Consider the following 16,444-nt stretch of genomic DNA (forward strand, 5'->3'; position numbering starts at 1 on the left):
TCTGGCTGCTCACACTTGGACCAAAATCCTGGCGTTCCATCAAAACTGAAGGGAACCCGGGTGTCAGTACCTGAGCAGCAGAAGTGGCTCTTGATGCCTCACTTTATCCTGAACCTCACTGTTCCTGCCCTCACACCAAAATCACATCTCCTGAACTGATGATGGTCCACATGCCCAGAACGGAAGCAGAATCTGACCGTCCTGGATGAAATGTCAAGTCTGAACACAGTCTGTGTAGGTTTTGGATCAGGATGACTGGGACTCACCTCGATCTCCTCACAGTCCAGACCCGCTTTAGACGTGTACTTGAGAAAATCCTGTAAGACATTAAAACACTTTGAGCTGACAAGAAGAAGAAGAAGAACAGTCGAGTGCAGACTCCTGCCGAGTCCGAGCTCTCACTTGATCCTGTTTCTGGACTAACGTGACGTCTCACTTTGTAAAAGATGTGAATGCAGAGTGAAACATTTACGTCGTATAACCCTTTTGACATGTATGATGGACATCAGCTGATGAACAGACAGTGGTCACATGGCCTCCTCGGCAAAGGTCATGACCTTTTCTCAGGATTCAAGTGTCTGACTTTTAAAAATGAGTGTGTGACGTTTGACAAAGCACAGCGTCAGCAGATGATGTTCCAGTGTAAAGTCCTCGCTGCAGCAGATTCCCCCGTTAGGAGGGCTGGTTGATTGATCACTAATTGGTGGTTTGAGGCCACAGACCTTCAGCAGCAGCTGGTACTTGGTGATTCTCTGAATGGGTTTGATCAGATAATCGCTGATGGACATTCGGCAGCTAATCTCGTGCTGAATCTCCTGTTGAGACAAAAATAGTCGAGACAACAAATTGGCGGTGTTCTGCCATTTCTTTGACCTTTATTGACACAGGACGACATGGAGACAAAAAAATGTTGAAGGCGAAGGATTCTACCACACAAAGACAGAAATAAGAGTAAAGAAAAAAGTGAATTTAAAAAGTCTCAGAAAAACACAAATCTAAAATCTGAATGATGTCAGTGATGATAATGATAATAATAATGATCATAATATAGTCCAAAACTATAAAACCAAAATTTTAAAGTGGTTAAGTGGTTGTTCGAAAAACATATTTAAAATCTCATTAAAAAGAAAATCTGGGTCCGTATCCACAAAGCAGCCTGAGGCTAAAAATAGCTTCTAGTGACATTATTCTAAGAAAAATCTTAAAATTCCTCAAATTCTTTGACATTTCTCAGAATTTTCCCTCTGTAAGATGAAAGTTGTCCACAAAGCAACTTAGACCTTAAGAGAGCTCCTAAGGTGCCAAACTGGTAAGAGGAGGGAGGAGGACTTTAAAGAAGGCTAAGAGTGTCTTAAATAGAGGAGACGGCAGAAAGACAGCGAGGACGGAGACACATTCTCTGTATGGAGGATGACAGTGAGTCAGTAACACGCCGCCGGCTTGATCTATGTCATTATTTTATGTTAATCTACTGTCTTAATGTATTTCTAAATTGTTTAGGTTCTTCTTATCATATACACACATTAATATTAACATTATTTTTATTATTATTATTATTATCAGTATTATTGATATTTTTTATTTTATTGTTACTTCCATTTTGTCATTTGATTTTTAAATGGACAACAATGGAAATAAGTGTTTTCACTTTCTTGTGTCAGGCATGTAATTTTAATGTATTTACAATTATATTATGTACTTACAATGAACTAATAAATGCATGCACACTTTTAATATATAGATATTCGCCGTGTTGTATAGTATCGAAGTAAAAATACTTCACTAGTGTACTTAAGTACGTTTTGGGAGACTTTGTACTTTGAGTTTTTTTTAATTCAGCTTACTTTCACTTTTACTTCACTACATTTCCGACCTTAATTGCATACTTCTACTCCGATACATTTTCTATACGCCATGCCGTTACTCGTTACACACACAAAACAAACACAAGCACACACACACACGAAAAAAGTTGTGTTTTCACCCAGAGACACCACTGATTACTAGTGACTGCAACGAAGTCAGGCCGATTTGTCATGAGTCATGTCCGATAGGCTTTTTTTTGCAGTTGCGCATTGGGGGGTATTTGTCAGGAAAATGATAATTTCTTTGCATTGATTACAGACCTGCAGCGGGTCTGCAGACCTGCAGCGGGTCTGTAATCAACTTTTCTGCAGCACGGCTTTGCTTTGAACGTTGAACCAATCGAAGCAGTGATTGACAGGCCGAAGCAGTGCTTCGATCTACGATTCGTGGATTTTATTTCGCTTTATCCTAAATTTTCCCTCTAAAACCCCGAACAGCATATGTCTGTGAGTAATATTTAATATTTTTATGTTAAACCGACCTGCTATGGTCTTCTGAAACAGTTGATAGATGTATTTTATAACTTAAAAACGGGACCGATGCTAACGCGTTAGCATGTCTATGGCATTTTTAAAGTTAGCATTAAGCTGTTCGCATCTCAGTACGTTTGTGTTAACTTGTTTTCTGTATAATTAATGGCTCAGCGTTCGTTGTCGTAAAAGAGTCAAATTGTAATTTTTTTAAATTTATTTTTATTCATATATTATAGCAACAACAATAATACTCTACATAATAGACAATAATAGTCAATAATAATAGACTAATAACGTTACAATACAATTTTATAGAAAGAGACAAAAAGAACCTAATGAAACAAAACACAACAGAAAAGATAAAACCATGTAACAATGAAAATAAATAAATACATATAGAAATAAATAAGTGTTTCTTGTGAACACCTAGTGAGTAGCCTACTCTCGTTTAGGTTTTGAAACCTTGTTTCTGAAGTGTTTTTGTGTGATGTGCACAATTTTCAGTATTTTGACTAATACTACCAGTCATTTACAAGACTACTATTTCAATCAGTGACTTGAACTTCTACCAAAGTCATTTTTTTAATGGGTATCTGTACTTTTACTTAAGTGTGATTTTCCGGTATTTTATACAACACTGGATATTCGACATGTGAATGAGGTATGTTCAAACATTTTCAAGCTGTGTACAACCTCAATCCCAATGAAGTTGGGACGTTGTGTAAAATGTAAATAAAAACAGAATACAATGATTTTTCAAATCCTCTTCAACCTATATTCAATTGAATACACCACACTACTGCTGCTACTACTATACTGCTGCTGCAATACTACCACTACTGCTGCTACTACTATACTGCTGCTGCAATACTACCACTACTGCTGCTACTACTATACTGCTGCTGCAATACTACCACTACTGCTGCTACTACTATACTGCTGCTGCAATACTACCACTACTGCTGCTACTACTATACTGCTGCTGCAATACTACCACTACTGCTGCTACTACTATACTGCTGCTGCAATACTACCACTACTGCTGCTACTACTATACTGCTGCTGCAATACTACCACTACTGCTGCTACTACTATACTGCTGCTGCAATACTACCACTACTGCGGCTACTACTATACTGCTGCTGCAATACTACCACTACTGCTGCTACTACTATACTGCTGCTGCAATACTACCACTACTGCTGCTACTACTATACTACTGTTGCAATACTGCTACCACTACTACTATATTACTACTAAGATAGTACTACTGCAGTACTGCTGCTGCAGCTGCTAATACCACTACTATGCTATACTGCTGCTGTTAGTACTAGTAGTACTGAAATACTGCGGTTACTACTACAACTACTACTATTGCTGCTGCTGCCACAACTACTGCTGCTGCTGCTGCTACTACTCCTACCACTGTACTCCTGTGCAATACTACTACTGCAACTGCAATACTACTGCAATACTATTACTACTAGTGTGCTGCTTCAATACTACTGCTGCTACTATAGTACTGCTGCAATACTACTGCTACTGCTGCTGCTACTATTGCAATACTGCTACTATTATACTACTGCTACTACTTCTACTATTTCTGCGATACTAGTACTACTGCCATTATACTGCTGCTACTGCAATACTGCTAGTACTACTGCTACTGCAGTACTGCCTCTGCTACAATAATACTGTAATACTACCACTACTAATACTATTGCTAACTGAACTACTACTCTGCAATACACTACTACTACTACTACTACTACTACTACTACAACTACTACTACTACTGCAGTACTAGTACTACCACTACTACTACTGCTGCTGCTGCTACTACTACTACTGCAATACTACTTCTGAAATACCACGACTACTATTATACTGCTACTGCAATACTACTACTACTACTACTATGACTATACTACTGCTACAATAATTCTACAACCCCAATTCCAGTGAAGTTTGGACGTTGTGTAAAATGTAAATAAAAACAGAATCCAATGATTTTCAAATCCTCTTCAACCTATATTCAATTGAAAACACCACAAAGACAAGATATTTAATGTTCAAACTGATAAACTTTATTGTTTTTGTGCAAATATTTGTTTATTTTGAAATGGATGCCTGCAACATGTTTCAAAAAGCTGGGACAGTGGTATGTTTCCCACTGTGTTACATCACCTTTCCTTCTAACAACACTCAATAAGCGTTTGGGAACTGAGGACACTAATTGTTGAAGCTTTGTAGGTGGAATTCTTTCCCATTCTTGCTTGATGTACGACTTCAGTTGTCCAACAGTCCGGGGTCTCTGTTGTCGTATTTTGTTCTTCATAATGCGCCACACATTTTCAATGGGCGACAGGTCTGGACTGCAGACAGGCCAGTCTAGTACCCGCACTCTTTTACTATGAAGCCACGCTGTTGTAACACGTGCAGAATGTGGCTTGGCATTGTCTTGCTGAAATAAGCAGGGACGTCCCAGTAAGTTGCCCATGTCACAACGTCCATGATTTCCAAAACCAATTTGAAATGTGGACTCATCAGCCCACAGCACACTTTTCCATTTTGTGTTCCTGAGCCCACACAGTAAGATCCTTTACACAATGATGTCGGTTTTTAATGCAGTGCTGCCTGATGGATCGAAGGTCACGGGCATTCAATGTTGGTTTTTGGCCTTGTCGCTTACATGTAGAAAGTTCTCCAGATTCCCTGAATCTTCTGATTATATTATGGACTCTAGATGATGGAATCCCTAAATTCCTTGCAATTGAACATTGAGAAACATTGTTCTTAAACTGTTGGACTATTTTTTCACACAGTTGTTCACAAAGTGGTGATCCTCACCCCATCTTTGCTTGTGAACGGTTGAGCCTTTTGGGGATGCTCCTTTTATACCCAATCATGACACTCACCTGTTTCCAATTAACCTGGTCACCTGTGGAGTGTTCCAAACAGGTGTTCTTTGAACAATCAAAAACTTACCCAGTCTTTTGTTGGCCCTGTCCCAGTTTTTTTGAAACGTGTTGCAGGCATCCATTTCAAAATGAGCAAATATTTGAACAAAAACAGTAAAGTTTATCAGTTTGAATCAGTTGAATGCCTCACATTCACCCTGACGTCAGGCTGCTGCCATACAAGGTGCTCACTACACACCAGGAGCAACTAGGGGATTAAGGACCTTGCCCAAAGGCCCTTAGTGATTTTCCAGTCAGGCTGGGATTTGAACCAAGGATCCTCTGGTCTCAAGCCCAACACTTAACCACTAGACCGTGACCTCCCCTAATGCAGTTCAGGTTATATGATCGGTTGATTTCAGTGTCCATTCATAACTAGGAGGGTGGAGCACATTTTTTTAAATTTCTCCTCCCCTTTCTATGACAACCAATCACAGCTCTTAGAGGACTGTGTCATACCTAACAAAGGGGTCAACCCCGCCTCCTCTCAAAGAGAGGAGTTTCTGTCCCCTCCTTGCTCAGACTTGCTCTCAGACACCTGCTGACTCACTCTGAGGCTGAGATTCCTTGCCAGGAACTTTGAGGCTGAGTTAGAAGTTCTCTGAGAGGGCTTTGAGTTGGTTCACAGATACGGGTCCAGAAGTCTAAATTTTGTTCCTCTTTATATAACTCACAGTGCCATCCACTAGATTTACTTTTCATATGTAAAATAAAAATAAAGCTCTATAACCTGTAAACCCCGCCCACTCCTGACATTGGGTGAAATGTGACGGTTTACCTCAAAGAAGGTCTCGTTCTCGATGACGATGAACTCTGACCTGGGTTTGTTCTGACAGTAGACCACGTACATGTGCAGACGGCGCTCCTGCCGCAGACAAAGGAACCGACATGAGCAAACACACGATGAATAAACCTCGTCTGCGGCGGCTTTCTGACAAACTCACATGTCTGATAAAGAGGTCAGCGAGCAGGTCGTGGTTCTGGATGCAGCGCTCCAACTCCACCAGAAAGAAACTGAAAGAAACAACACCGCGAGTTCTCAGAGCCACGGCCAGAAGAGGGCGTTGTGCTCTTTGCTAAAATGTGTGTGTGTGTGTGTGTGCACGGACTCGCGATGCCAGTCGTAGATCTGCTGGATGTTACCAAAGACGATCTTGTCTTTGCCTCTCATGTCCTCTGGAATTCCTCGGACATCCAGTCGGGACATGAAACCCTGAAAGAAACAAACATTTTATTATTATTGTCATCCAAGAATGTCATTTTACAATGAACCTAGTGACGATGAAATTAGTGGATTAGAATGTGATTATGATACTTCCACAAAAGAACACTCGACAAATTTATTTATTTATTACATTAATTTGATTGATTGACTGATTGAGTTTGCAAAATAGATGATATTTCAATTTGTTTTCATTTATATAGCGCCAAATCACAACCGAGTTGCCTCAAAGCGCTTCACACAGGTAAGGTCTATGATATGACATAACAATGACAACATACATACATACATATACTTGTTGAGGATGGCACAAAATGCACAGACTTATTTCCATCGTGGTCCCCATGACAACACAGATAACAAAAAACAAAGAAGCACTTAAAAAAGAAATTACCTAAAGATGGCTACAACCCCATCTATATACACCAAATGAATCTTATTCTTTTTTGTCTCTCGGCTGTTCTCATTAGGGGTCGCCACAGCAGATCAGTCGTTTCCATCTCACCCTGTCCTCTGTATCTTCCTCTGTCACACCAACCACCTGCATGTCCTCTCTCAGCACATCCATGAACCTCCTCTTTGGTCTCCCTCTTCTCCTCCTCCCTGGTGGCTCCATCCTCAGCATCCTTCTCCCTATATACCCTGGGCCCCTCCTCTGCACATGTCCAAACCATCTCAGTCTGTCCTCTCTGACTCTGTCTCCAAACCGTCCCACCTGAGCTGTCCCTCTGATATGTCCATTCCTAATCTTGTCCATTCTTGTCACTCCCAAAGAGAATCTCAACACCTCCAGCTCTGCCTCCTGTCTTTTTGTTAGTGCCACCATCTCTAAGCCGTCCAACATAGCTGGTCTCACTACTGTCTTGTAAACTTTCTCCTTCACTCTTGCTGATATTCTTCGGTCACAAATCCCTCCTGCCACCTTTCTCCACCCACTCCACCCTGCCTGCACTCTCTTCTTCACCTCTTTACCACACTCTCTATTACTTTGAACAGTTGACCCCAAATATTTAAACTCATCTACTTTCACCACTTCTACTCCTTGTAACTGCACTATTCCACTGGGCTCCCTCTCATTCACACATATGTACTCAGTCTTACTTCTACTGACTTTCATTCCCCTTCTCTCCAAAGCATATCTCCACTTCTCCAGACTAGACTCAATTTGCTCTCTACTCTCACTACAGATCACAATGTCATCTGCAAACATCATAGTCCATGGGGACTCCTGTCTGATCTCATCCATCAACCTGTCCATCACCACTGCAAACAAGAAAGGACTCAGAGCTGATCCTTGGTGTAATCCCACCTCCACCTTTAATGAGTCTGTCATTCCGACTGCGCATCTCACCGCTGTCACACTATTCTTGTACATGTCCTGCACTACCCTAACATACTTCTCTGCCACTCCAGACTTCCTCATACAATACCACAGCTCTTCTCGACACCCTATCATAAGCTTTTTCTAAGTCCACAAACACACAGTGTAACTCTTTCTGTCCTTCTCCAACAGTATTCTCAGAGCAAACATTGCATCTGTAGTGCTCTTTCTCGACATGAAACCATATTGCTGCTCACAGATCTTCACCTGTTTTCTAAGCTAGTTTCTACTACTCTTTCCCATAACTTCATGCTGTGGCTGATCAGCTTTATGCCTCTGTAGTTACTGCAGCTCTGCACATCAACCTTGTTCTTAAAAATATGAACCAGCACACTTCATCTCCACTCCTCAGGCATCCTCTCACTTTCCCAGTTGGGCTTGAGACCAGAGGATCCTCGGTTCAAATCCCAGCCTGACTGGAAAATCACTAAGGGCCCTTGGGCAAGATCCTTAATCCCCTAGTTGCTCCCGGTGTGTAGTGAGCACCTTGTATGGCAGCAGCCTGACATCAGGGTGAATGTGAGGCATTATTGTAAAGCGCTTTGAGTGTCTGATGCAGACGAAAGTCCATTTACCATTCTGACAAAACCTGTGACATTTTTTACCTTTTTTAAATACATTTTTAGAGGAGGCAGGTTTTATAGAGCACCATGGACTTTATTTTCTTCATTATTAAAATTAGCCGAATAATTAAAACTACAGCTCAGTGGATTCCACTAATCGATCAATCAGTGAAAGAAAATTAGTCAGTGATTAATACTTTGATTAAATCCTTCAAAATTAAGCTTTTAGCTTTTTTCTTTTTAAAGAGAAATATCCTGTAAATTGAAAATCTTTGAGATTTGGTTGGGATTCTAAGACATGAACTTTTTTACATAGTTAAAAAACATTTAGACTAAGCTATGAATAATTATATTTTATATATATATATTTGGATTACTTGTAATCTGATTACTTTTGGATTACATTTCAAAGTAATCCTACCCAACCTCCTATATATATATATATATATATATATATATATATATATATATATATATATATATATATATATATATATATATATATACGAGGTCTGTTAGAAAAGTATCGGACCTTTTTATTTTTTGCAAAAACTTGATGTCCACGTCTCCTGCCATTTTTGTGGAAGTCAGACGACGTCCCGGATCAACAAAGCCTTCACGTTGGAAATGATCTGGTTGTTTCAGCGGGGTGTCAGCCTGTTGATCGGCGCTCGGAGCGCAGCGGTCTTTAAACCGGCTGGAGCACTCCTTAATCTGTGTAATCCCCATAAAATCGTCCCTGAAAGCCATCTGAATTTTCAGAATGGTGTCCACCTGGACGTCTCTCACAGTTTCTGGAAAAAATTGATGCAGCAAAGCTCCAAATCGTTCAGACATTTTATTCGCAATAAAAATCCGACGAGAGGGGTGGACCACTGCTCACACAAAGCCTGCTCACAGGCGAATGACGCAACCGACAGGCATGAAAAAACTCACGCATGCGCACGAAGGTTCAAGCTTGGCTGATGCAATCACACGTGATTCAAATCCATATGGTTTTTGCAAAAAATAAAAAGGTCTGACACTTTTCTAACAGACCTCATATATATATATATATATATATATATATATATAAAACAATGAAAACTGTAAGTCCTCTACTTGGACAACATTAAAAGGAAAGGAATAGTAATTCATGAGGCTACAGATGTGAACACATCACTTTATTGGTGGAGCAGAAAGTAACTGACAGGAACAGACTCTGGTGGGCAGGGCTTCATTATTTGAGGTCAGTTTTATTTTCTGTATGGTTTTCATGTCTCACCTCCACAATCACACCCAGGTCCTTCACGTAGTCCTTCTCTGATTGGATCATCTCGTTAACCACAAACCTGCGTACATGAGGTACACACTGTTTTTGGTGTTTATATTTTGAGACCTTTGTTTTTTGTGTGTGTATCTTACATCCGTCCTCGCAGAGCTTTGTTTCGTTGTTCGGTGTCTGACTCATTGGAGCTTTGATCTGAATCCAGAGCCTGGAGAGAGGCAAAGGGTCAGATATCGAATACCAACTGTCCAATCGGGAGGGTGGTTGACGCCTTCAGACGTCAAACAGCTCCTGTCCAATCAGGAGGGTCGTTGACGCCTTCAGACGTCAAACAGCTCCTGTCCAAATGGGAGGGTCGTTGACGCCTTCAGATGTCAAACATCTGTCCAAACGGGAGGGTGGTTGACGCCTTCAGACGTCAAACAGCTCCTGTCCAATCAGGAGGGTCGTTGACGCCTTCAGATGTCAAACATCTGTCCAAACGGGAGGGTGGTTGACGCCTTCAGACGTCAAACAGCTCCTGTCCAAACGGGAGGGTCGTTGACACCTTCAGACGTCAAACAGCTCCTGTCCAATCGGGAGGGTGGTTGACGCCTTCAGACGTCAAACAGCTCCTGTCCAATCGGGAGGGTGGTTGACGCCTTCAGACGTCAAACAGCTCCTGTCCAAACGGGAGGGTGGTTGACGCCTTCAGACGTCAAACAGCTCCTGTCCAATCGGGAGGGTGGTTGACGCCTTCAGACGTCAAACAGCTCCTGTCCAATCGGGAGGGTGGTTGACGCCTTCAGACGTCAAACAGCTCCTGTCCAATCGGGAGGGTGGTTGACGCCTTCAGACGTCAAACAGCTCCTGTCCAAACGGGAGGGTGGTTGACGCCTTCAGACGTCAAACAGCTCCTGTCCAAACGGGAGGGTGGTTGACGCCTTCAGACGTCAAACAGCTCCTGTCCAATCGGGAGGGTCGTTGACGCCTTCAGACGTCAAACAGCTCCTGTCCAAATGGGAGGGTCGTTGACGCCTTCAGATGTCAAACATCTGTCCAAACGGGAGGGTGGTTGACGCCTTCAGACGTCAAACAGCTCCTGTCCAAACGGAGGGTCGTTGACGCCTTTAGACGTCAAACAGCTCCTGTCCAAACGGGAGGGTGGTTGACGCCTTCAGACGTCAAACAGCTCCTGTCCAATCGGGAGGGTGGTTGACGCCTTCAGACGTCAAACAGCTCCTGTCCAATCGGGAGGGTCGTTGACGCCTTCAGATGTCAAACATCTGTCCAAACGGGAGGGTGGTTGATGCCTTCAGACGTCAAACAGCTCCTGTCCAAACGGGAGGGTCGTTGACGCCTTCAGACGTCAAACAGCTCCTGTCCAAACGGCAGGGTCGTTGACGCCTTCAGACGTCAAACAGCTCCTGTCCATTCGGGAGGGTCGTTGACGCCTTCAGACGTCAAACAGCTCCTGTCCAATCGGGAGGGTCGTTGACGCCTTCAGACGTCAAACAGCTCCTGTCCAACCGGGAGGGTCGTTGACGCCTTCAGACGTCAAACAGCTCCTGTCCAACCGGGAGGGTCGTTGACGCCTTCAGACGTCAAACAGCTCCTGTCCAAATGGGAGGGTGGTTGACGCCTTCAGACGTCAAACAGCTCCTGTCCAAATGGGAGGGTGGTTGACGCCTTCAGACGTCAAACAGCTCCTGTCCAATCGGGAGGGTGGTTGACGCCTTCAGACGTCAAACAGCTCCTGTCCAAATGGGAGGGTCGTTGACGCCTTCAGATGTCAAACATCTGTCCAAACGGGAGGGTGGTTGACGCCTTCAGACATCAAACAGCTCCTGTCCAAACGGGAGGGTCGTTGACGCCTTCAGACGTCAAACAGCTCCTGTCCAATCGGGAGGGTGGTTGACGCCTTCAGACGTCAAACAGCTCCTGTCCAATCGGGAGGGTCGTTGACGCCTTCAGATGTCAAACATCTGTCCAAACGGGAGGGTGGTTGACGCCTTCAGACGTCAAACAGCTCCTGTCCAATCGGGAGGGTCGTTGACGCCTTCAGATGTCAAACATCTGTCCAAACGGGAGGGTCGTTGACGCCTTCAGACATCAAACAGCTCCTGTCCAATCGGGAGGGTGGTTGACGCCTTCAGACATCAAACAGCTCCTGTCCAATCGGGAGGGTCGTTGACGCCTTCAGACATCAAACAGCTCTTGTCTCATTAACTCCTTCCTTCCTCGTTAGGCTGCTCCTGTCTCCTTGTAGCCTCACTCCTCTCTTAACTCTTTCTTGTTATTTCGCTCGGTACCTTCCTCTTGTCTTATTTCCTCCATCCTTGACACTACCTCCAGCTTCTTTCACCCTGCCCTCCCTTCTTACCTCAGGGTTGTTTGGATCTTTGATGATCTCCATGGGCGGGGGTAGAGGGGTGTGGCTCTCCTCCTCTGGCTCCTCCTCCCCTCCACTCTGCCCAGCCTCTTCCTTCCTTCCTTTCTAAAGAAAGAAGAGGAAAATGAAAGGTTTTCCATCGACTTACTTAAGTTCCTCGTGGTGTTGGTGATGTTCGTATACCATCTGTGTGTTGACAGTGAGGGGCGTGGTCAGCTCAGGCCTGTTGTCCCGCCTTCTCATTCTGATTGGAGGTTTCTTCTGTCCATCACCTTTGCCTTGGCTCAGGCGGCGGACAGGACTGGTCAGCCAGCGCTGTAAACACACACAGCTCGTGTCCTCACATCAGGACTGGATTTATTACTTCCCTGACTCTTGTACTGCTGAAGTCCTCTCTTACCTTCAGGGTGTTTCCTGTTCCAGATCCACTGCGTTTGGCTCCCGGAGAGCTGACTGCATTCCCTGGAGTTCCCCCCACTCCATAAACCATGGGGGAGGTCGCACCTTGGACAGTAAATGAAATACAGGTCAGAACTGTCACAGTGGACTTCCTGTCAGGACAGTGAGTTGAATCAAGAAGGATCATCTCACTTTGGTTGCTGGGCAGAGTCTGGGGTCCACATCCTTCTGAACCATAGAGACCAGAGTCTGGAGACAGAGACATATCCAGGACTTAAAATCATAAGACTAATGTCAACTTGAAAGAAGGGTAACGGGCGGAGTCTGAGGACAGGAAGTGGCTCATGTTTCTGAGTTCATTAACGTAATGAGGAAGTGACTGTTGTAATTGGTTAGCACAGTGTCTCAGTGACTCAGTCCTCACAAAATGACATGAAATCTATGCTGAAGTCTGCCATTTCCTCTGACAAACCCCAGCCTGGACTTCCTGTGTTCCTCACTACTATCAGGCTGTGAAGCAGCAGACTATCATTTCTCCAGTCACAGCCACTGGAGCCTGTAAGTCCTGTCACAGGTGTTTTGGTAGCTTCCCTCACTCGTCCTCTTTGTTGTGGAGGGCACTCTGGTTTCTCTGAGAACTGTTCTTGGATCCATCCTGACTTCTGTAAAAGATCATTTCATGTGTTATATTTATGCAATGTGTCATTTTGTGATATATTTTTATTTTTAGTGATTAAATTAAAGAGAATATTTTTAAGTTATCTACAAAGATGTTTAATTGATGTTTTTCAGTTTAAAACCTTTGACCCCCCATCACACATAGCAAGAATGTGCAGGAATCAGCCCGACACGACAAATATTGCCATAATCCGACGCAGTCGAGAGGAAAAGAGGTGTAGTCAGCCATGTCAGAACGCATCCAGATTACCTCGTCCACACCTGCACGATGGCATTCAAAGCACATGTAGACAACAGGTAGACGACACAGACTGCTGTCAGACGGCAATAAAAGGCACTGAAGACTGCCTGATGTCCAAACGTCTGGATGGAAACATGGGCTTGAATGGGAGGGAGCGCTGTGTTCCTCACGTGCACACGTGAGGCTACAGTTATCACTCAGCCGTGTGTGTGCATGCATGCGCACGCATATGAGCCACTAAGCGCGCGCGCGTGCCACTGGATAGCTTTGCTGAAAGTTTACTGGCAGTGGGCCATGCTGTCCCCTGCATCAGGAGCCTTTTCAGAGAACTTTAATTTTTTTTTTTTCTTTTTTGTTCACTTCAGCAGCATAACACAGCTCTGGACACCAAGATGGTTGGATTATCACATGGGAATTAATTTTTATTTTGGGTGAGAGGATTTTAGCCACAGGTTGCCGGTTTCGGCTCCACATCCGCCTCCGCACTGTGAAACACTCCTGGACAGTTCCATGTCATATTTCCCTCAGAGTTAGAAGGTGATCATTTATTACAGTGTGAGATCCGTTCAACGCCAAGCCTGACGTGTGCAATGACGCGTTACTGTGCACCACGGAGAGGCACAGCTGCCCATGTTACAACCCCAATTCCAATGAAGTTTGGATGTTGTGTGAAATGTAAATAAAAACAGAATACAAACAAAAGTCTGAAGGATCTAAATCAGATGGTGAGGAGCTTTGCTCATTCATGTCAGCGACATATGCTTATTATATTATGTAACTGAAGGAAGTATGTGTCTGGAGTAGGCAGTTGTCAAAAAGTAAGTGATCATGCGAGAAGGAGATGAGTGAGGGAAGACAACCAGACAGCTCTGAAGGAGGTATAAGCTTATGTGGCTGTGATTAGAGAAACTGTGCAGAGTGCAACATTTGTCTTTTGCACCAGCAGTTAAAGAGCTTCATGATAAAACAGAGTCCTGATTCGTACAACCCCAGTTCCAATGGAGTTGCGACATTGTGTAAAATGTAAATATAAACAGAATCCAATGATTTGCAAATCCTCTTCAACCTATATTCAACTGAATACACCACAAAGACAAGATATTTAATGTTCAAACTGATAAACTTTATTGTTTTTGTGCAAATATTTGCTCATTTTGAAATGGATGCCTGCAACAGGCTTCAAAAAAGCTGGGACAGTGGTAACAAAAGACTGGGAAAGTTTTTGAATGTTCAAAGAACACCTGTTTTGAACATTCCACAGGTGAACAGGTTAACTGGAAACAGGTGAGTGTCATGATTGGGTATAAAAGAAGCATCCTCAAAAGGCTCAGCATTCACAAGCAAAGATGGGGTGAGGATCACCACTTTGTGAACAACTGTGTGAAAAAATAGACCAACATTTAAGAACAATGTTTCTCAACGTTCAATTGCAAGGAATTTAGGGATTCCATCATCTACAGTCCATAATATAATCAGAAGATTCAGAGAATCTGAAGAACTTTCTACACGTTAGCGACAAGGCTGAAAACCAACATTGAATGCCCATGACCTTTGATCCCTCAGGTGGCACTGGATTAAAAACCAACATTATTGTGTAAAGGATCTTACTGCGTGGGCTCAGGACCACTTCAGAAAACCATTGTCAGTTAACGTAGTTCGTCGCTACATCTACAAGTGCAAGTTAAAACTCTACCATGCAAAGTGAAAGTCATACATCAACAACATCCAGCAACGCTGCTGCCTTCTCTGGTCCAGAGCTCATTTGAAATGGACAGACGCAAAGTGTAAAAGTGTGCTGTGGTCTGATGAGTCCACATTTCAAATTGTTTTTGGAAATCATGGACATCGTGTCCTCTGGACAAAAGAGGAAAAAGACCATCCAGATTGTTACCAGCACAAAGTTCAAAAGCCAGCATCTGTGATGGAATGGGGGTGTGTTAGTGCCCATGGCATGGGCAACTTACACATCTGTGATGGCACCATCAATGCTGAAAGGTACATCCAGGTTTTGGAGCAACACATGCTGCCATCCATGCAATGTCTTTTTCAGGGACGTCCCTGCTTATTTCAGCAAGACAATGCCAAGACACATTGTGCATGTGTTCCAACAGCGTGGCTTCATAGTAAAAGAGTGCAGGTACTAGACTGGCCTGTCTGCAGTCCAGACCTGTCACCCATTGAAAATGTGTGGCGCATTATGAAAATACGACAACGGAGACCCCGGACTGTTGAACAACTGAAGTCGTACATCAAGCAAGAATGGGAAAGAATTCCACCTACAACAGTTAGTGTCCTCAGTTCCCAAACGCTTATTGAGTGTTGTTAGAAGGAAAGGTGATGTAACACAGTGGGAAACATACCACTGTCCCAGCTTTTTGAAACCTGTTGCAGGCATCCATTTCAAAATGAGTAAATATTTGCACAAAAACAACAAAGTTTATCAGTTTGAACATTAAATATCTTGTCTTTGTGGTGTATTCAATTGAATATAGGTTGAAGAGGATTTGAAAATCATTGTATTATGTTTTTATTTAGATTTTACACAACGTCCCAACTTCATTGGAATTGGGGTTGTACATACAGATATTATAGAGACAATATTCATATTATTTATGTCGCTCATGGGAAGGAATGGACAAACATCTGTATTGTCAGATCTATTGTGCACATAACAGCCTGTTCAGATTTGCAGCAGCGTGCACACAGTACATTATTATACGTTGCATGTGCAGGTCATACTGGCAGGCTTTTCAGGTTAGTAAGTTAGTTAGATCTTACTTGTGTCTTGAGTGAACTTTGTTGTGATTTGGTGCTGTATAAATGAAAAATTAATTTTGTGCCAGATCCGTCTCAAGATTCTCTCATATGCGCACAAATCAGGAAAACACACACACACACACTTATACATAACACCAAGAGACAAGCAGACACACACACACACTTATACATAACACCAAGAGACAAGCAGACACACACACACACACACACTTATACATAACACCAAGAGACAAGCAGACACACAC

At 43.1% G+C, this 16,444-nt stretch overlaps 1 protein-coding gene across 1 annotated transcript in view; it reads right to left on the reverse strand.

Annotated features, from left to right (window-relative positions):
- The window catches only part of LOC117520386 (kalirin-like), a 167,552-nt gene that overhangs the window by 18,027 nt on the left and 133,081 nt on the right, over positions 1–16,444 (reverse strand). The window contains 12 exon segments of the mRNA XM_034181767.1: positions 267–317; positions 723–815; positions 6,078–6,164; positions 6,244–6,313; positions 6,409–6,512; positions 9,730–9,796; positions 9,870–9,940; positions 12,095–12,208; positions 12,287–12,418; positions 12,504–12,607; positions 12,695–12,775; positions 12,975–13,164. Of these exon segments, the coding sequence (XP_034037658.1) occupies positions 267–317; positions 723–815; positions 6,078–6,164; positions 6,244–6,313; positions 6,409–6,512; positions 9,730–9,796; positions 9,870–9,940; positions 12,095–12,208; positions 12,287–12,418; positions 12,504–12,607; positions 12,695–12,775; positions 12,975–13,164 (1,164 nt within the window).

The sequence above is a fragment of the Thalassophryne amazonica genome, chromosome 1 (genome assembly GCF_902500255.1).
Source record: "Thalassophryne amazonica chromosome 1, fThaAma1.1, whole genome shotgun sequence".
NCBI lineage: Eukaryota > Metazoa > Chordata > Actinopteri > Batrachoidiformes > Batrachoididae > Thalassophryne > Thalassophryne amazonica.